Source organism: Rattus norvegicus, chromosome 18, assembly GCF_021556685.1.
Source record: "Rattus norvegicus strain SHRSP/BbbUtx chromosome 18, alternate assembly SHRSP_T2T, whole genome shotgun sequence".
Taxonomy (NCBI): domain Eukaryota; kingdom Metazoa; phylum Chordata; class Mammalia; order Rodentia; family Muridae; genus Rattus; species Rattus norvegicus.
The window spans coordinates 45,065,655-45,086,224 of NC_141551.1; the positions used below are offsets into that span (position 1 = coordinate 45,065,655).

The window sequence follows — 20,570 nt, forward strand, 5'->3', positions numbered from 1 at the left end:
GTTAATCCCAGAATCCACATTCAGCATCTTTCCTTAGTCACTTTGTACCGTTTTTAAGATGTATTTTTAATTATGCATATATGTGTGGGTATGTGCATGTGAATGCAGGTACCAGTGAAAGTCAGACTGATTTTCTGAAGCTTGAGTTTCAGGTGGTTGCAAACTCCTTGATGTGGGTGCTGAGAATCAAACTTAGGCCATGTGAAGCGTAGTATGACCTCTTACTGCTGAACTCTCTCTCCAGCTTTCTACCTTCACTTTTTGAAGCAAGGTTTCTCACTGAACCTGAAGCTCAAAAGTTTGGCTCTGCCGATCAGCCAGAGTTATAGAGACCTACATCTTTCTGCCCACTTCTACTCCACAAGACTGAGGAGTAGCTATTCCCAGCTTTTCTTTTTGTATCCTGTTTATGCTTGATAATTTCGTGCATGTACAATGAAATATGATCATATACAACTCTTATCTCCCTCCTTGTATTCCATTTATATACACTCTAACACTTTCTCCTGGTTCATGTCTTTTTTTTTTTTTTCAAATTACCTATAGCTCCTCGATAAGGAGTAGATACTATCTACCCACCTATGCCAGAATTTCAGCTGTTTTGATTTTGTGCTAGCAACCACATGTGCTTTTGTTCATGAGTGTGATAGCCATGCCATATCCAGAAGATAGCATTGCACAAAGCTCCCCCTCCTCCAGCTGACTCTTAGATTCTTTCTGCCTTCTCTTCAGTGATGTTCCAAGAGCTGATTTGATATAAGTATCTCATTTAGGGCTGAGCACAATTGGCTGACCAATTGTGTGTCTTTCCATTGACTGCTGCCCACTGCAAAAAGAGATGTCTCTGACTAAGGTTCAGAGTAGCCTAGGTTATAGATAGAAACAAAGATTTAATCACATGACCACCTACTAAAATAATAATAGCAGGTATTCCATATGGTCTTTTGACTAGGATTATTGTACCAGACATGAAATTTCCTCCTTTGTAGCGGGCTTCAAATCCTATCAGTAAACATTTAGTTACCTTCCAACAGTTGTGTCGCTATTGTACAAATGGGCATATCTTCTCTGGTTGGTCAGTATTCCAACAAGCACAGTTCAGAGTTGCCTTTTCTCACCAGTATCCGGCATAGCATCTTCATACTGTTCAAGCTCACCACCGTAGAGGAAGTTTCCTGGTCAGTTTTAGATTGATTCCTCTGTATCCTGAAGCCAGTGTGTACAGTGTTTTTAAAATACAGTGACACTGTTTAATTGTGTTTGGTAATCAAATGCAATATCATGTACTGTTCTGTAGACTTCTACAGCCTTTCAGACCAATAACTAGTAGGGAGGTATACCATTCCTTAAACTGTCATTTTTATTTAATAGACTGTATATTCTGGGAGTGATGTTGTTCTCACTAGTAGAGAAGTCTGTTTCTAGTGAGTAATGGTCAATGTAGACCCACGGCTGCACTAAGTACTGATAGTAAATGGTAGATGAGTCCTCAAACCTAAGAAATAGATTGATCTTCTCCTCTCTAAAACTCAGGGAAAATTTCAGAAGGGGGATAATATAAAACCAGCAGACAGAAAGGCTGTGAAATGTCATTCTTCTGGGCAAGATTTATGGCAGTTGTAGGTGCCTGCACAGGGTCTATATATAAATGAGTCTGTCATGAAGTCAAGCAGGGATGGAATAGGGATTCAGGGAGCCCAGCCCCTCACTGCTGAACTGTTTGCTACTGATCGATTCAGAAAGAGGGGATATCATTGCCTTCAAGGGCTCCAATGGTAGCTCTAATCCACTCGTGACATAGATGGCCTTCTTTAAGCTAGATGGGTCACAAAACAAAATTGGAAGTCATGAGCCTAAGAAAGACTGATAAGGGTGAGTGAGGAGTGGGTGGTAGAGATGGAAAGGAGACAAGAGAAGGTGAAGAGTGAGAAGGAGAGAATCAGAATGTATTATAGTACAGGCATACAATTTGTCAAATATAAATTAATAAAAAGAAAAGTAAAAATAAAATTGTAAAGTGACCATTTACTACCTAGATAAACATTGGCAGTCATACTTGATTGAAATATGTGAAGAAAGTAGGTCTAGACAATTTTGACAGATTTTTAAAAATATGTTGATATTACTTAATAAAACTTGCAGATGACAAATTCAGAATCAGGATAGTAACTAGGTTTTAATGAGTTTACTTACAAAATATTTAATATGAATCGTTATGGTCTTTAACCTGCAAAATACAAGAATTTAAGTAAATTTTCTAAATTCTCTTCTAGGTTTTTGTGACTTTTTTTTCTAGTATACCTCTATTTCTGTCTGTGTGTGTGTGTGTGTGTGTGTGTGTGTGTGTGTGTGTGTGTGTGTGTGTGTTTATATATGTCAGGACAACTTAAGGAAGTTGTTTCTTTTCTTCCATCATGTTTGTTCTGAGAATTAAACTCAGGTTGTCATTTTGCCAGCCCTGTAGTATATAGCTTATTGGTATCATTAAAAGCCTGATTGATAGCATCTCATGTTTTTAACAAGTTTTCAGTAAAACAGTTCAAATTTTTAATACATAGAAAATATAAGTAAGCCAGACAGTAGTGGCCCATGAATGTAACCCAGCACTTGGGAGGCAGAAGTAGCTTGGTCTCTGAGTTTGGGGACAAACTGGTCTACAGAGTGAGTTCCAGGATAATCAAGGTTATACACAGAAACCCTATCTTAGCAAACAAACAAACAAACAAAAAAAAAAAAACCAAAAACAAAAAACAAAAAACAGACAAAAAAAAGTAATTACCAGAATTTTTAATGGCTCATTTTCTTTCTAGGACACCTGAGTTCATCTTCCATATATCCTGTTTGCAGTGCTCCTTATTTATTGGCAACTTCATGCTCAGATGATAAAGTAAGATTTTGGCGATGCAGAGTAACAAATGGAGAATCAGCTACATCAAAGAATGGAAAAATAGATCTTGTGTATATTTGGGAAGAATGGCCATTACTCATTGAAGATGGACTTCAGAGCAATAGTAGTATAACTGTACCTGGTAGGCCTGTAGAAGTGAGCTGTGCACATACAAATCGTTTAGCAGTAGCTTATAAACAGCCCACGTGTAATAGTAGATCTCAGGAATTTGTTATGCATGTGAGTATCTTCGAGTGTGAGTCTACAGGAGGTTCATGTTGGATCCTTGAGCAGACAATTCACTTAGATGAGTTAAGTACAGTGTTGGATTCTGGCATTAGTATTGATAGCAATTTAGTGGCTTATAATAAACAGGAGACATATTTAGTCAGTAAAGAAAGTATTACATCAAGCACAAAACATTTGGTTCACTTAGATTGGATGTCTAGAGAAGATGGTTCTCATATCTTAACCGTAGGAATTGGCTCAAAACTTTTTATGTATGGACCCATGGCTGGCAAGGTACAAGAACAGACTGTGAAGGAGAACCAGGTGTTTCCTCTCTGGGACAGTACTAAAGTCGTACCTCTTTCTAAATTTGTACTATTACGAAGTGTAGATTTGGTTTCTTCTGTAGAAGGTGCCCCACCTTTTCCTGTTTCTTTATCATGGGTCCGGGATGGCATCCTTGTGGTAGGAATGGATTGTGAAATGCATGTATATTCCCAATGGCAGCCATCTTATAAACAAGAACCTGTTATAGCAGATTCATACAATGGAAGTACTCCGTCTATATTAAGTTTAATAAAGCAAAGTAACTCATCAAGTTCTGGGCTACATCCTCCAAAGAAAACTCTGACTCGATCCATGACCAGTCTTGCACAAAAAATCTGTGGAAAAAAAAGTACATTTGACCCTTCTGTGGATATGGAAGATTCTGGTCTTTTTGAAGCAGCTCATGTACTTTCTCCAACTTTACCTCAGTACCATCCCTTGCAGCTTTTGGAACTCATGGATCTTGGCAAAGTCCGGAGAGCCAAGGCCATCTTGTCACATCTTGTCAAATGCATTGCTGGGGAAGTTGTGGCTCTGAATGAAACTGAATCCAGTCATGAACGCCGCCTTAGATCTCTCACCATCAGTGCTAGTGGAAGCACCACCAGAGACCCTCAGGCATTCAACAAAGCTGAAAACAGAGACTACACAGAGATAGACTCTGTTCCTCCACTTCCTTTATATGCCTTACTTGCAGCAGACGACGACAGCTATTACTCATCTTTGGAAAAGACTAGGAATGAAAGTTCCTTAAGGAAATCAGAACAGTTATCAAAAGAAAGTTATGATGAGCTTTTTCAGACTTCAGTTCTAATGTCTGATAATCACATATTAGAGACAGATGAAGAGAATACACAGCCCAGAGTTATTGACCTTTCACAATATAGTCCAACTTACTTTGGTCCTGAGCATGCTCAGGTTCTTTCTGGCCATTTACTTCATTCTAGTTTACCAGGGCTCACCAGGATGGAACAGATGTCTTTGATGGCCTTAGCAGATACAATTGCAACTACAAGCACTGATATTGGAGAAAGTAGAGACAGAAGTCAAGGTAAAAGTAAAATTCGGTACAAGATGGGAGGAAAAAATAATTTTACTTATTTTTGTAGGGCATGATCTTACATAATTTTTGATAAAAGTGATATGATGATGCCTTTTTATAAAGCTAATATAAAATTTATTTTTTACAACAGTTTTAATTCTGCTAAATACTATTTAGTCTGTAAATTATACTGTGAGGAAGTACACAGATTCATAACAGTCATCATCAATAATGACCTGCTTGCTGCAAAATATTTAGCTTAATTATGAATTTAGCAAAAGGATAGGTTTTTAAATAGCAGAATTTAAGTATTTCTGTTTCTTTTTTTCTTCTGTGGGAATAATCCACTATAAAAATTCACAGTGTGATTCAGGACTTTTCAAAAATTACCATTGTTATGTACTCATACCTAGAATAACATTTAAAAACAGCAAAATTAGATTTTTTTTTTTTTTTTTTTTGGTTCTTTTTTTTTTTTTCGGAGCTGGGGACCGAACCCAGAGATCTTTTCATCACCTAGAGAATCCTTTTTAAATCTAAGATATAAACAAATTTAAATGAACAATTTTCGTTATATCTCAAAGTTTAAAATTAATAAGTCTATTATTTTAAACCAGGTATTGGTTAGTAGGATTTTCCATTAAACTTAGCTTGGCAAAAAAATAAGAATTCAGTTTGATACAAAAGCTTAAAAGTTTTTAAGAAAAATTAGTTTATACTTTTGAGGACATTAGTAATAGTTACTAATTTTATGTGAGTATGTTATGGGTAGTTTAATATGTTTTATATGGCTATATTATTACTTTTATCATTTAAAATAAAAATCAGGACTCAATTTTCATACTATTAGCATAAAACTATTTCCTCCATTGTAACTGAATCCTGGGATGTAGATAGGATCCATACAGTAAATAATAGTATAATATAGCACAGAAAACATAAACTCCTTAAAAATAGAAGATTCAGATCAAAGGAGGTTGGCTTATAAAGAATGTTAATAGACTTTAAATCAATTCATTCTCATCTTTAACTATTTAGCCATGCTATTTTCCCTATAATATAAAAAGTTGTTTAGTGAAAAGAAATTTTAGAAAATATTTTCGAGTAGCAAACTTTTGCCAGTTTAAGGATGTTTTGTTTTTAAATGTTGTATTTGTGACATGCTGAATTTACACATTTTTAGTATTTTATTCTTATAATATGTTTTTTAGTAGCATTTTTACTTATACATTTTTGGTTTTTGTTTTTTCAAAGCACAATTAAAAATAAACACTTTTTCTCTGGTCATAGGTGGAGAAACTTTAGATGAGTGCGGATTAAAGTTTCTTTTGGCTGTTCGACTCCATACCTTCCTTACAACTTCCCTTCCAGCTTACCGAGCTCAACTCCTTCACCAAGGTAATTTTGATAATCTAAATTTACACTTTCGTACAGATTTTGAAGTATTAAACATGTTTTCTGCATATTTACTGGTAATTCATATTTCTTACGATTAATGTCTTTGGATCGTTAACTGACTTTTTTATCTACTATTTTTTCCTCACACAATATATCCTGATTACATTTTCTCCTCCTATTACTTCCAAATCCCCCCCCCACTGCCCTCCCATTTGGATCTACCCCTTTTCTGTCGTCTCTCAGTAAACAGAAACAGACCTCTAAGGGATGATAACAGTACAATACAATATAAAAGATAAGAAAAAATTTAATATATTCAAATAAGAAAACAGTGAAGGATAGAGTAGGCAATCACACAAGAAGGAGATATAGCTGCAGAGACCCACCCATTTACATGCTCAGAATCTCATAAAAACATTAAACTAGAAGCCATAATACACAACCAAAGAATTAAAATAAAAGTGAAAAAAGATAAAAATTTGTAAAAAAGAAAAACAAAAAAACTAATAAGGCCCCAACATGACAGTATGAGACACAGAGCCTCCACAGATGTAATTGAGTTCATTTTCTGTTGAACGTCTACTGCCAGGCATGCAGCCTGCCCTCAACAATAGTTTGCTTTCCTAGTGAGACGCCTTTGGAGGACACTACACTTTCATTTGCAAGTGCTTATCATTGGAGATTGCTTCTGGGTTAGGGATGGGGCCATGTGTCCTCTTCTCCTTTTAGCTCTAGGACCAATGTCTAGTCCAAACCCGTGTAAGCCCTGTGCATGCTGCCTCAGTTTCTGTGAGTTCGTATGTGTGTTGATGAAATTAATTTAGAGGGCTTTGTTTTCTATCCTCCAGCCCTCTGCCTTATCCCCCTTTTCTTCCTCCTTTTCTTCAGCAGGGTACCCTGGGACCTGAAGGTTTCATAGAGACACCTGCTTTAGAGCTGAGTTGTTTGAGGTCTCATATTCAGCATAATGTCTGCCTGTGGGTATCTGTGTCTGTATCTGCTGCTAGAGGAAGCTTCTCTGATAACTGAGCAAGGCAACGTCTATAGCAGAATGTCATTAGAAGTCATTTTATTGCTACATTCCTTCAGTAAAATATTAGTATATGGTTTTTTTTTTTTCCTCTTATTCTTTTTTTTTTTTTTTGATTTTTTTTTTTGATTTTTTTTTTTTTTTTTATTAACTTGAGTATTTCTTATATACATTTCGAGTGTTATTCCCTTTCCCGGTTTCCGGGCAAACATCCCCCTCCCCCCTCCCCTTCCTTATGGGTGTTCCCCTCCCAACCCTCCCCCATTGCCGCCCTCCCCCCATAGACTAGTTCACTGGGGGTTCAGTCTTAGCAGGACCCAGGGCTTCCCCTTCCACTGGTGCTCTTACTAGGATATTCATTGCTACCTATGGGGTCAGAGTCCAGGGTCAGTCCATGTATAGTCTTTAGGTAGTGGCTTAGTCCCTGGAAGCTCTGGTTGCTTGGCATTGTTGTACTTTTGGGGTCTTGAGCCCCTTCAAGCTCTTCCAGTTCTTTCTCTGATTCCTTCAATAGGGGACCTATTCTCAGTTCAGTGGTTTGCTGCTGGCATTCGCCTCTATATTTGCTGTATTCTGGCTGTGTCTCTCAGGAGCGATCTACATCCGGCTCCTGTCGGTCTGCACTTCTTTGCTTCATCCATCTTGTCTAATTGGGTGGCTGTATATATATGGGCCACATGTGGGGCAGGCTCTGAAGGGTGTTCCTTCAGTCTCTGTTTTAATCTTTGCCTCTCCCTTCCCTGCCAAGGGTATTCTTTTTCCTCATTTAAAGAAGGACTGAAGCATTCACATTTTGATCATCCATCTTGAGTTTCGTTTGTTCTAGGGATCTAGGGTAATTCAAGCATTTGGGCTAATAGCCACTTATCAATGAGTGCATACCATGTATGTCTTTCTGTGATTGGGTTAGCTCACTCAGGATGATATTTTCCAGTTCCAACCATTTGCCTACGAATTTCATAAAGTCGTTGTTTTTGATAGCTGAGTAATATTCCATTGTGTAGATGTACCACATTTTCTGTATCCATTCCTCTGTTGAAGGGCATCTGGGTTCTTTCCATTTTCTGGCTATTATAAATAAGGCTGCGATGAACATAGTGGAGCACGTGTCTCTTTTATATGTTGAGGCATCTTTTGGGTATATGCCCAAGAGAGGTATAGCTGGATCCTCAGGCAGTTCAATGTCCAATTTTCTGAGGAACCTCCACACTGATTTCCAGAATGGTTTTACCAGTCTGCAATCCCACCAACAATGGAGGAGTGTTCCTCTTTCTCCACATCCTCGCCAGCATCTGCTGTCACCTGAGTTTTTGATCTTAGCCAATCGCACTGGTGTGAGGTGAAATCTCAGGGTTGTTTTGATTTGCATTTCCCTTATGACTAAAGATGTTGAACATTTCTTTAGGTGTTTCTCCGCCATTCGGCATTCCTCAGCTGTGAATTCTTTGTTTAGCTCTGAACCCCATTTTTTAATAGGGTTATTTGTTTCCCTGTGGTCTAACTTCTTGAGTTCTTTGTATATTTTGGAAATAAGGCCTCTATCTGTTGTAGGATTGGTAAAGATCTTTTCCCAATCTGTTGGTTGCCGTTTTGTCCTAACCACAGTGTCCTTTGCCTTACAGAAGCTTTGCAGTTTTATGAGATCCCATTTGTCGATTCTTGATCTTAGAGCATAAGCCATTGGTGTTTTGTTCAGGAAATTTTTTCCAGTGCCCATGTGTTCCAGATGCTTCCCCAGTTTTTCTTCTATTAGTTTGAGTGTGTCTGGTTTGATGTGGAGGTCCTTGATCCACTTGGACTTAAGCTTTGTACAGGGTGATAAGGATGGATCGATCTGCATTCTTCTACATGTTGCCCTCCAGTTGAACCAGCACCATTTGCTGAAAATGCTATCTTTTTTCCATTGGATGGTTTTGGCTCCTTTGTCAAAAATCAAGTGACCATAGGTGTGTGGGTTCATTTCTGGGTCTTCAATTCTATTCCATTGGTCTATCTGTCTGTCTCTGTACCAATACCATGCAGTTTTTATCACTATTGCTCTGTAATACTGCTTGAGTTCAGGGATAGTGATTCCCCCTGAAGTCCTTTTATTGTTGAGGATAGCTTTAGCTGTCCTGGGTTTTTTGTTATTCCAGATGAATTTGCAAATTGTTCTGTCTAACTCTTTGAAGAATTGGATTGGTATTTTGATGGGGATTGCATTGAATCTGTAGATCGCTTTTGGTAAAATGGCCATTTTTACCATATTAATCCTGCCAATCCATGAGCATGGGAGATCTTTCCATCTTCTGAGGTCTTCTTCAATTTCTTTCCTCAGTGTCTTGAAGTTCTTATTGTACAGATCTTTTACTTGCTTGGTTAAAGTCACACCGAGGTACTTTATATTATTTGGGTCTACTATGAAGGGTGTCGTTTCCCTAATTTCTTTCTCGGCTTGTTTCTCTTTTGTATAGAGGAAGGCAACTGATTTATTTGAGTTAATTTTATACCCAGCCACTTTGCTGAAGTTGTTTATCAGCTTTAGTAGTTCTCTGGTGGAACTTTTGGGATCACTTAAATATACTATCATATCATCTGCAAATAGTGATATTTTGACCTCTTCTTTTCCGATCTGTATCCCCTTGACATCCTTTTGTTGTCTGATTGCTCTGGCTAGAACTTCAAGAACTATATTGAATAAGTAGGGAGAGAGTGGGCAGCCTTGTCTAGTCCCTGATTTTAGTGGGATTGCTTCAAGTTTCTCTCCATTTAGTTTAATGTTAGCAACTGGTTTGCTGTATATGGCTTTTACTATGTTTAGGTATGGGCCTTGAATTCCTATTCTTTCCAGGACTTTTATCATGAAGGGGTGTTGAATTTTGTCAAATGCTTTCTCAGCATCTAATGAAATGATCATGTGGTTCTGTTCTTTCAGTTTGTTTATATAATGGATCACGTTGATGGTTTTCCGTATATTAAACCATCCCTGCATGCCTGGGATGAAGCCTACTTGATCATGGTGGATGATTGTTTTGATGTGCTCTTGAATTCGGTTTGCCAGAATTTTATTGAGTATTTTTGCGTCGATATTCATAAGGGAAATTGGTCTGAAGTTCTCTTTCTTTGTTGTGTCTTTGTGTGGTTTAGGTATAAGAGTAATTGTGGCTTCGTAGAAGGAATTCGGTAGGGCTCCATCTGTTTCAATTTTGTGGAATAGTTTGGATAATATTGGTATGAGGTCTTCTATGAAGGTTTGATAGAATTCTGCACTAAACCTGTCTGGACCTGGGCTCTTTTTGGTTGGGAGACCTTTAATGACTGCTTCTATTTCCTTAGGAGTTATGGGGTTGTTTAACTGGTTTATCTGTTCCTGATTTAACTTCGGTACCTGGTATCTGTCTAGGAAATTGTCCATTTCCTGAAGATTTTCAAGTTTTGTTGAATATAGGTTTTTATAGTAAGATCTGATGATTTTTTGAATTTCCTCTGAATCTGTTGTTATGTCTCCCTTTTCATTTCTGATTTTGTTAATTTGGACGCACTCTCTGTGTCCTCTCGTTAGTCTGGCTAAGGGTTTATCTATCTTGTTGATTTTCTCAAAGAACCAACTTTTGGTTCTGTTGATTCTTTCTATGGTCCTTTTTGTTTCTACTTGGTTCATTTCAGCTCTGAGTTTGATTATTTCCTGCCTTCTACTCCTCCTGGGTGTATTTGCTTCTTTTTGTTCTAGAGCTTTTAGGTGTGCTGTCAAGCTGCTGACATATGCTCTTTCCTGTTTCTTTCTGCAGGCACTCAGCGCTATGAGTTTTCCTCTTAGCACAGCTTTCATTGTGTCCCATAAGTTTGGGTATGTTGTACCTTCATTTTCATTAAATTCTAAAAAGTATTTAATTTCTTTCTTTATTTCTTCCTTGACCAGGTTATCATTGAGTAGAGCATTGTTCAATTTCCACGTATATGTGGACATTCTTCCTTGATTGTTATTGAAGACCAGTTTTAGGCCGTGGTGGTCCGATAGCACGCATGGGATTATTTCTATCTTTCTGTACCTGTTGAGGCCCGTTTTTTGACCAATTATATGGTCAATTTTGGAGAAAGTACCATGAGGAGCTGAGAAGAAGGTATATCCTTTTGCTTTAGGATAGAATGTTCTATAAATATCCGTTAGGTCCATTTGGCTCATGACTTCTCTTAGTCTGTCTACGTCTCTGTTTAATTTCTGTTTCCATGATCTGTCCATTGATGAGAGTGGGGTGTTGAAATCTCCCACTATTATTGTGTGAGGTGCAATGTGTGTTTTGAGCTTTAGTAAGGTTTCTTTTACATATGTAGGTGCCCTTGTATTTGGGGCATAGATATTTAGGATTGAGAGTTCATCTTGGTGGATTTTTCCTTTGATGAATATGTAGTGTCCTTCCTTATCTTTTTTGATGACTTTTAGTTGAAAATTGATTTTATTTGATATTAGAATGGCTACTCCAGCTTGCTTCTTCTGACCATTTGCTTGGAAAGTTGTTTTCCAGCCTTTCACTCTGAGGTAGTGTCTGTCTTTGTCTCTGAGGTGTGTTTCCTGTAGGCAGCAGAATGCAGGGTCCTCGTTGCGTATCCAGTTTGTTAATCTATTTCTTTTTATTGGGGAGTTGAGGCCATTGATGTTGAGAGATATTAAGGAATAGTGGTTATTGCTTCCCGTTATATTCATATTTGGATGTGAGGTTATGTTTGTGTGCTTTCATTCTCTTTGTTTTGTTGCCAAGACGATTAGTTTCTTGCTTCTTCTAGGGTATAGCTTGCCTCCTTATGTTGGGCTTTACCCTTTATTATCCTTTGTAGTGCTGGATTTGTAGAAAGATATTGTGTAAATTTGGTTTTGTCATGGAATATCTTGGTTTCTCCATCTATGTTAATTGAGAGTTTTGCAGAATACAGTAACCTGGGCTGGCATTTGTGTTCTCTTAGGGTCTGTATGACATCAGTCCAGGATCTTCTGGCCTTCATAGTTTCTGGCGAGAAGTCTGGTGTGATTCTGATAGGTCTGCCTTTATATGTTACTTGACCTTTTTCCCTTACTGCTTTTAATATTCTTTCTTTATTTTGTGCGTTTGGTGTTTTGACTATTATGTGACGGGAGGTGTTTCTTTTCTGGTCCAATCTATTTGGAGTTCTGTAGGCATCTTGTATGCCTGTGGGTATCTCTTTTTTTAGGTTAGAAAAGTTTTCTTCTATGATTTTGTTGAAGATATTTACTGGTCCTTTGAGCTGGGAGTCTTCACTCTCTTCTATACCTATTATCCTTAGGTTTGATCTTCTCATTGAGTCCTGGATTTCCTGTATGTTTTGGACCAGTAGCTTTTTCCCCTTTACATTATCTTTGACAGTTGAGTCAATGATTTCTATGGAATCTTCTGCTCCTGAGATTCTCTCTTCCATCTCTTGAATTCTGTTGGTGAGGCTTGTATCTACAGCTCCTTGTCTCTTCTTTTGGTTTTCTATATCCAGGGTTGTTTCCATGTGTTCTTTCTTGATTGCTTCTATTTCCATTTTTAATTCCTTCAACTGTTTGATTGTGTTTTCCTGGAATTCTTTCAGGGATTTTTGCGATTCCTCTCTGTAGGCTTCTACTTGTTTATTAATGTTTTCCTGTGTTTCCCTAAGTGTGTTCATGTCTTTCTTGAAGTCCTCCAGCATCATGATCAGATATGATTTTGAAACTAGATCTTGCTTTTCTGGTGTGTTTGGATATTCCATGTTTGTTTTGGTGGGAGAATTGGGCTCCGATGATGGCATGTAGTCTTGGTTTCTGTTGCTTGGGTTCCTGCGCTTGCCTCTCGCCATCAGATTATCTCTAGTGTTACTTTGTTCTGCTATTTCTGACAGTGGCTAGACTGTCCTATAAGCCTGTGTGTCAGGAGTGCTGTAGACCTGTTTTCCTCTCTTTCAGTCAGTTATGGGGACAGAGTGTTCTGCTTTCGGGCGTGTAGTTTTTCCTCTCTACAGGTCTTCAGCTGTTCCTGTGGGCCTGTGTCTTGAGTTCACCAGGCAGCTTTCTTGCAGCAGACAAGTTGGTCTTACCTGTGGTCCCGAGGCTCAGGTTTGCTCGCGGGGTGCTGCCCAAGGGCTCTCTGCGGCGGCAGCAACCAGGAAGACCTGTGCCGCCCCTTCCGGGAGCTTCAGTGCACCAGGGTTCCAGATGGCCTTTGGTGTTTTCCTCTGGCGTCCGAGATGTGTGTGCAGGGAGCAGTCTCTTCTGGTTTCCCAGGCTTGTCTGCCTCTCTGAAGGTTTAGCTCTCCCTCCCACGGGATTTGGGTGCAGAGAACTGTTTATCAGGTCTGTTTCCTTCAGGTTACGGCGGTGTCTCAGGCAGGGGTCCTGCCGCTCCTGGGCCCTCCCCCACGGGAGCCCAGAGGCCTTATACAGTTTCCTCTTGGGCCAGGGATGTGGGCAGGGGTGGGCAGTGTTGGTGGTCTCTTCCGCTCTGCAGCCTCAGGAGTGCCCACCTGATCAGGCGGTGAGGTGTCTTTCCCACGGGGTCTGGGAGCAGACAGCTGCTGCGGGCCCGGGATCTGTGGGCGTGGGACCTCCGGCAAACATAGGACGTGCCTGGTCCTAGATGAACTCTGCCTCTGTGTGTCCCGATCTCACCAGGCAGCTCTCTTGCAGCAGACAAGTTGGTCTTACCTGTGGTCCCGAGGCTCAAGTTTGCTCGCGGGGTGCTGCCCAAGGGCTCTCTGCGGCGGCAGCAACCAGCGCACTCCATCTTATTTCTTGAGACAAGGTCTGTCTCACTTGTCAGTTCATCTGGGTTCCAGAGTTCTTCAGGATCCCCTGTCCCTAGCACTGGGGTTATCAACACAGGCTGCTGAGCCTAGCCTTTGCAGTCATGCTAGATGTCTGAATAAAGCTTAGGCTCATTACTGATTAAGCCAGCTCTCCAACCTTCTTGCAGTTTAATTAGCATTTTGTATGATTCCATTTTTCTTTCCCTTTTTATGTATCAGTTATTTGTCTTACTGTTTTTATAAAATACCCTGACAGAACCAACTTGAGACAGGAAGGGTTTATTTTGACTCAAATTTGAGGGTACTGTCTATTATGACAGAAATCATGGTGGCAGGAGCTCAAGGCAGTTGTTCAAGGCTTTCTCCTTTTTCTATAGTCTAGGACCGCAACTTTAGGATGGGCCTTTCTACCTCAGTCAACCTAATGAGGATAATCCACATAGTTCATGAACATAAGCCAAGGTTTATATATCTGGCAAGTTTGTATTCTCTCAAGTTGTCAGTATTAACCACCACATTATATCACCTATCCTTTTTTATTTTCTCTTTTAGTATTGTCTTATAATGTGTATTATAAGGTTACAACTACTCCAGTTCTAGTTTCACAAAGTACTATTTTTCTTTACTTGTTAGAATAAGTATGTGAATACCTGATAATCTTAATTCCTTTTGCTAGCCATTGTATTGTTGTTGCTAATAATTTCACTGGTGCATAAGTGTATACATTAAAAAACACATAAAGGGAGCTGAGGGTCTACCTCAGTTGTTGGCCCAGACTCTTTGCCTAACATGCACAGAGCTCTGCGTTCCACCCCAGCACTGTGTAAAAGTTGGTTGGCATAGTAGAGCATGTCTAGTCATAGCTCTGTTTGTACAAGCATGAGGATTGAAACTCAAGATCACCTTTGGATACTGAGGGAGCTTAAGGCTAGCCTGGGCTAAAGAGGCTTTTTCTCAAAATAAAAAACAAAAACATGCATAAGTGTGTGTAATCCAAAATATTCTTATCTGAGCTATCATACAAATTCTCTGAAAATGATACTAATTTAAACTTTGACATGCTAGGCCAATTAAGAATATAAAATCTCACACCCAACCAATGGACTGAAATCAGGGATCCCTGTAGTTGAATTAGGGAAAGGCTGAAGAAGCTGAGGAAGAAAGTGATCTCATAGGAAGACCACCAGTCTCAACTAACCTGGACCCCTGAGATCTCTCAGACACTGAGCCACCAACCAGGCAGCATACACTAGCTGGTCCAAGGCCCGTGACACATATACAGCAGAGGACTGCCTGGTCTAACCTCAGTGGGAGAAGATGTGCTTAACCTTTGAGATACTTGAGGCCCCAGAGAGTGGGAAGGTCTGGTGGGGGGAAGGGGCTCTTGGAGTCGGGGGAGGAGGAATGGGATGAGGAACTGTGGGAGGGCAGACCGGGAGGTGTTTAACAACTGGACTGTAAATAAATAAAGGAAAAAAAAAAGAATTTAAAATCTTACTACCTTTAATCCAAGCACTGGGGAACAGAGGCTGGCAGAGCTCTGAGTTTGAGGATAGCCTGGTCTACATAGTATGCTCTAGGCCAGCCAGAACTGTACAGTTAGACCCTGTCACAAAAAACAAACAAAAGAATTTAAAAACTCAAAATTCTTATATGTTTGTTCTTTATGTAAATCTGTTTCTTCCCTGTTTTATTTTATTTTCCTTCTGAATAATATCTCATTTTTAAATTTTATTTATTTATTTATTTATTTTATTTTTGTGGAACTGATTTCCTCTCCTTTTCCTGAGGAGGTGTTTCTTTAAACCTTAAAGATAACTAGCTGAATATGTTTTTCTTGATTGGTAGTAGATTTTCCTCTCAACACTAAATATTTCATCCTGTTCTTTTGATAGTGTCATTTTCAAGGAGAAATAAATCCTTAATACTCTCTCTCTCTCTCTCTCTCTCTCTCTCTCTCTCTCTCTCTCTCTCTTTCTCTCTCTCTCTCCAGAGACGAGACGAGACGAGACTGTCTGTCTTGGTGTTGGTAGTAGTTAACATGCAGAATTACAGGTAGTGTTTGGCCTGCTTTGTGCTCTGCAAGTGTCCTTGGTTTTCATTAATTTCAGAATGGTCCCAGACCCTATTGCCTGAGAAATTTGTTCTCCTTTTCCTCCTACTGGTAGCTCGACTATACTTAATAACAAACCCACAGTTTTTATATTCTTACAGTTTTAGAAGTTGACTGTTTTGATCCTACTGATGACTTCATTGATGGCATTCTTTTTTTAAGCTTTGTTTATTTTATGTATATGAGTGCTCTATTTGTATGTACACCCATGTGTCAGAAGAGAGCATTAGATCCCATTACAGATGATTGTGAGCCATGTGGTTGCTGGGACTTGAACTCAGGACCTCTGGAAGAGCAGCCAGTGCTCTTTTTTTTTTTAATTATTTTATTTATTTACATTCCAGTAGTTGCCTCTTTTCGCTGTTCCCCCTCCCACAGTTCCTTATCCCATTCCTCATCCCCCTTCCCTCCGAGAGGGTGCTCCCCAACACCACCCGTCCTCCCCATTCCCTGGGGCCTCAAGTCTCTTGAGGATTAAGCACATCTTCTCCCACTGAGGCCAGACCAGGTAGTCCTCATATGTGCCAGGGGCCTCAGAATGGCCTGGGTATGCTGGTTGGTGGCTCAGTGTCTAGGAGCACCCTGGGATCCAGGTTAGTTGAGGCTGCTGGGCTTTCTATAGTGTGCTTCCCTTAATTCAGCCTTAGAGGTCCCTGACTTCAGCCCAGTGGTTGGGTGTAATTATCTGCATCTGTCTCAGTCAGCTGCTGGTAGACTCTCTCAGAGGACAGCCTTTCAAGACTCCCCTCTATAAGCACATCATAACAATAGTGTCAGCCCTTGATGCCCCTCCCCGGCCCCTGAGATGGATCCCAAGTTGGGTCTTCCCTCAGTCTCTTCTCCATTTTTGTCCCTGCAGTTCTTTTAAATAGGAACAGTTCTGGGTCAGAAATTTTGACTGAGATTTAGTAACTCAGTTTCTCCACTTGTGGCCCTATCTACTGGAGCTGGACTCTTGATTTCCCTTTCCCCAATGTTGGGCATTTTGGCTACGGTGATCCCCATTGAGTCCTAAGAGTCTCTCACCTCCTGGTTCTCTGGTACTTTCTAGAGGGTCCCCATATCTCCTACCCCTCCACTGAGGCAGCTTATTTTCATTCATTGTCCTGGCCCTCTGGGTGCTCCCTGTTGTGGTCCCCCCCCCCCCCCCCCCGCAAATCTGATCCTTTTCCCTTTCCTCTTACCTCTCCCACTGAGGTCCCTCCCTTTGGTTCCCATGATTATTCTCTTCCCGCTTCTAAGTGGGATTGAAGCATCCTCACTTGGGCCTTTCTGCTTGACTTCTTAAGGTCAGCCAGTACTCTTAACTGTTGAGTCATCTCTCCAGCCCCCTTGGCATTCTTAATACACATTTTGATTCCTACTGTCTCATTTAGATATTTATTAACTTTTTCATCTGCTTATATACTTAATCTTATTTTTAGTACTTTTTTTTAAACACAGATATTCTTTATACTACATGCCATGCAGTCATCCTTACAATAAGCTTCTAAGTAAACAGTACAATATTATTGACTATTGGTACAATTTTGTATAGTAGGTATTTATAGAGTTTATTCATCTTATTTGGCAAAACTTGCTGCTTAATGATTTCCCTCCTCTCAGTTCCTACAGTCACCACTCTACCTTTTAAAAATATGAATTTGTTTCTTTGAAATATCTCATGTGAGTAGAATAATACATTTTATCATTAATGTAATTATTATTAAATTGTTAGTATAATGTCTGCAAATCTTATTTGTGTTGCACAGTGCAGAATTTCATATTTCATTGTGCATGTAAATCATAGTTTAAAATTCATTCTTCTATAGATACACATCAAAGTTATTTCCACATCCTGACTATTGAGAACGTTCTAGCAGTAGGAATATCTCTTCAATGAGAAGAAATTATTCTGTAGTATAGATTAAAAATATGAACCCATATATGTTAAAGTCATACCTTATGACATTATTTATTTTGTTCAATAATAATGAAAAAAATGTAGTATGAAAAGACAGAATCAGGGCTGGAGAGATGGCTCAGGAGTTTAAGAGTACTGACTGCTCTTCTAGAGATCCTGAGTTCAGCAACCACATGGTGGCTCACAACCACCTGTAGTGGGATCAGATCCCACCATCTGGTGTATCTGAAGACTTAAATGAATGAAAGAAAGAGGGAAGGAAGGAAGGAAGGAAGGAAGGAAGGAAGGAAGGAAAGAAGAGTCAGAGCTGAGCATTACTGCATGTACTGATCATTAGATTGCTGACAGAGATGTTCCACATCAGTATTTAAATATCAGTATGATAAAACAGTATAAAAACAATTGTTAAGGGTTAGATTGTATTCTGTATTACTTAATTGGATTATTTCATTCAACACTTAAAGCTGTGTGATATCATAGTGTTCTCACTATATATAGTTTTTGTTGTTTTGTTTTTTTTGTTTTTTAAGACAGGATTTCTCTGTGGTAGCCCTGGCTGTCCTGGAGCTTAACTTTCTGGAGCAGGTTGGCCTTGAACTCAGAGATTGCCTGTTTCTGCCTCCCCAGTGTTGGGATTAAAGGCATGTACCACCACCATCTGGTTCTTTTTTTTTTTTTAAATGATATTCATTTCTATTTTATGCGTATTAATGTTCAACCTGCATGTATGGGTGAATGTATGATACTCTGGAGCTAGAATTACAGGCAATTGTGAGTTTGTATGTAAGTGGTGAGACTTGAACCTAGTTCCTCTAAAAGAGCAGCCAGTGCTCTTAACCAATCCTTTATATACTTTTTTTTTAATGAAATCTTGAGTCATTAAAAAATAAAGTAACTTTTCCAAGGTCATATATTTTATTTTGTAATAGAGCTCAGATATAATCTCTATGTTCTAATTTTGGAGTATTAAATTGTTATTCTTATTCTACTGAATTTTCCATTTTATATGATTCCATGGAATTCTTTAATTCTGTGGGGGTAGAACATCTAAAAAGATGTTCAGAGAGAAAAGAGAAGTAGTCCCGAAGAGGAAAGCACATCTCTATGTAGCTGTGTTTCAATGCTGCTGATAGTTTCAGGAAAACTGGGAAATAGCCAGAGAATAAAGTACTGCAGCCCAGTGACATTTCTCAGAAGTATTTTGTATGTTTTCAAAGAAATAGATTTTAATTATGTGCATTGGAGTGGTACCATTTGTTTAGAGAATCAAGAATTGTTTTATGAACAATAAAAGTTATATGTAACTGTGAGTCTGGATAAAAGTTTAAAAGAGTACTTCTTACTGACCCATGTAATAATCCGCAGTTAGTAAGACAGATCGTTTCCAAGTGCAGAGGTTTGTCCTAAGAGACCCAAGATTGCACCAGAGCATCTGATTTCCAGTTCAGATTTGTTACCATCACAGTTTTAAGTAGCCACAGATAGAATAAAGCTAGAAATGTTTTCTTAAATCATAAACAAAGGATGTGTACTTAGTGATGGATGGTTCCTTAAAATTCTGTCCTTTATGCTTACATTTCTTATGCTATGTCCAAGATTTTATTCTTACATAGGTTATGGTAAAAGGAGTCTGCAAAGTTAAAGAATGTGTCATTTTACTCTGTATTTTAAGCACCCAGTTTGTTGATAAACATAATACCTTGACATAAATGAGATTATTTGGAGTGATTTATGCCAATATTTAAAACTTCAAACAGTTTATATGTTTATTGCACAAACACCATACACATTTATGATAATCATATTAAATTCTTGCATTGCTTATAAATGTCATTTTTGTCATGTCTTCAGGCCTTTCTACTGGTCATTTTGCTTGGGCATTTCACTCAGTAGCAGAGGAAGAACTACTGAATATGTTGCCAGCCATGCAGAAAGATGATCCAACTTGGTCTGAACTGAGAGCAATGGGAGTGGGGTGGTGGGTTCGCAATGCTCGCATCTTGCGCAGATGCATAGAAAAAGTAAGTATTTATTTGGTTATAAAAATAGTGTATTTTGAATATTTATTTCATTCTGTCTTCTCTGAGACTAGTTTATTCCATTTTGTTTTAGAAACAGTATCGTAATTTGTATGTGTATTGTATTGGGTTTTGAACCTGGTGCCCTAAGAGTGCTAATCAAGCATTATTTCAGTGGGCAAATTTAATGGTCTCACTATGTTGCTCACATGATGGTTTTCAGTGTATATTCCTTTTGTCTAAAACTCCTAAACTGTTGTGATTCTACACCTCTGATGCTAGGCCTAGCTATCTTCAACCTCTAGTTACCATATTTATTTACTGGTGTATTTCTGAATTTCTGAAGTGTTTGTTGATAAAAAAATAAGTTTAGCCAAATATATTCTGCTTCTGTAAATGCTTCTATTGCTAGTATTATGTACAAATGTGTTTATACACTTCTTTAAATTTTAACATAGAATAGTTACATACTGATCTCGTATATAAGAGATTTTATAGATTCACTCACAGTCTTACTTCTGTAAACAATGGACTATTTCCCAATTGTAGGTAGCCAAAGCAGCCTTTCACAGAAATAATGATCCGTTAGATGCAGCAATTTTTTATCTTGCAATGAAAAAAAAAGCTGTGATTTGGGGATTATATAGGTAAGTAAATGACTGCTTCAAAGCTAAAAATCACTTTTTATTTAGAGTGAATGCATAAAGTAAAATATGTTCTCATTGAATATGTTCGTAGTTTTTCGTGTTTCCTACTTCATTGGGAAAAAGATTATTACATGTGTACCTCAGTGAAGAAGCCAGTTGGTGCACTTCAGTTTGTTTTAGCAGTCATCAGTCTAAAATACATCTCCCCCTTATCACCT

General features: G+C 38.7%; 1 protein-coding gene across 9 annotated transcripts in view; it reads left to right on the forward strand.

Moving 5' to 3' along the window:
• Dmxl1 (Dmx-like 1) overlaps window positions 1-20,570 on the forward strand; it is a 171,435-nt gene that overhangs the window by 58,622 nt on the left and 92,243 nt on the right. For all 9 annotated transcript variants that reach the window (XM_087592837.1, XM_087592831.1, XM_087592833.1 and 6 more), the window contains 4 exon segments: window positions 2,811-4,493; window positions 5,775-5,882; window positions 19,539-19,708; window positions 20,255-20,352. In XM_087592837.1, the coding sequence (XP_087448963.1) occupies window positions 2,811-4,493; window positions 5,775-5,882; window positions 19,539-19,708; window positions 20,255-20,352 (2,059 nt within the window).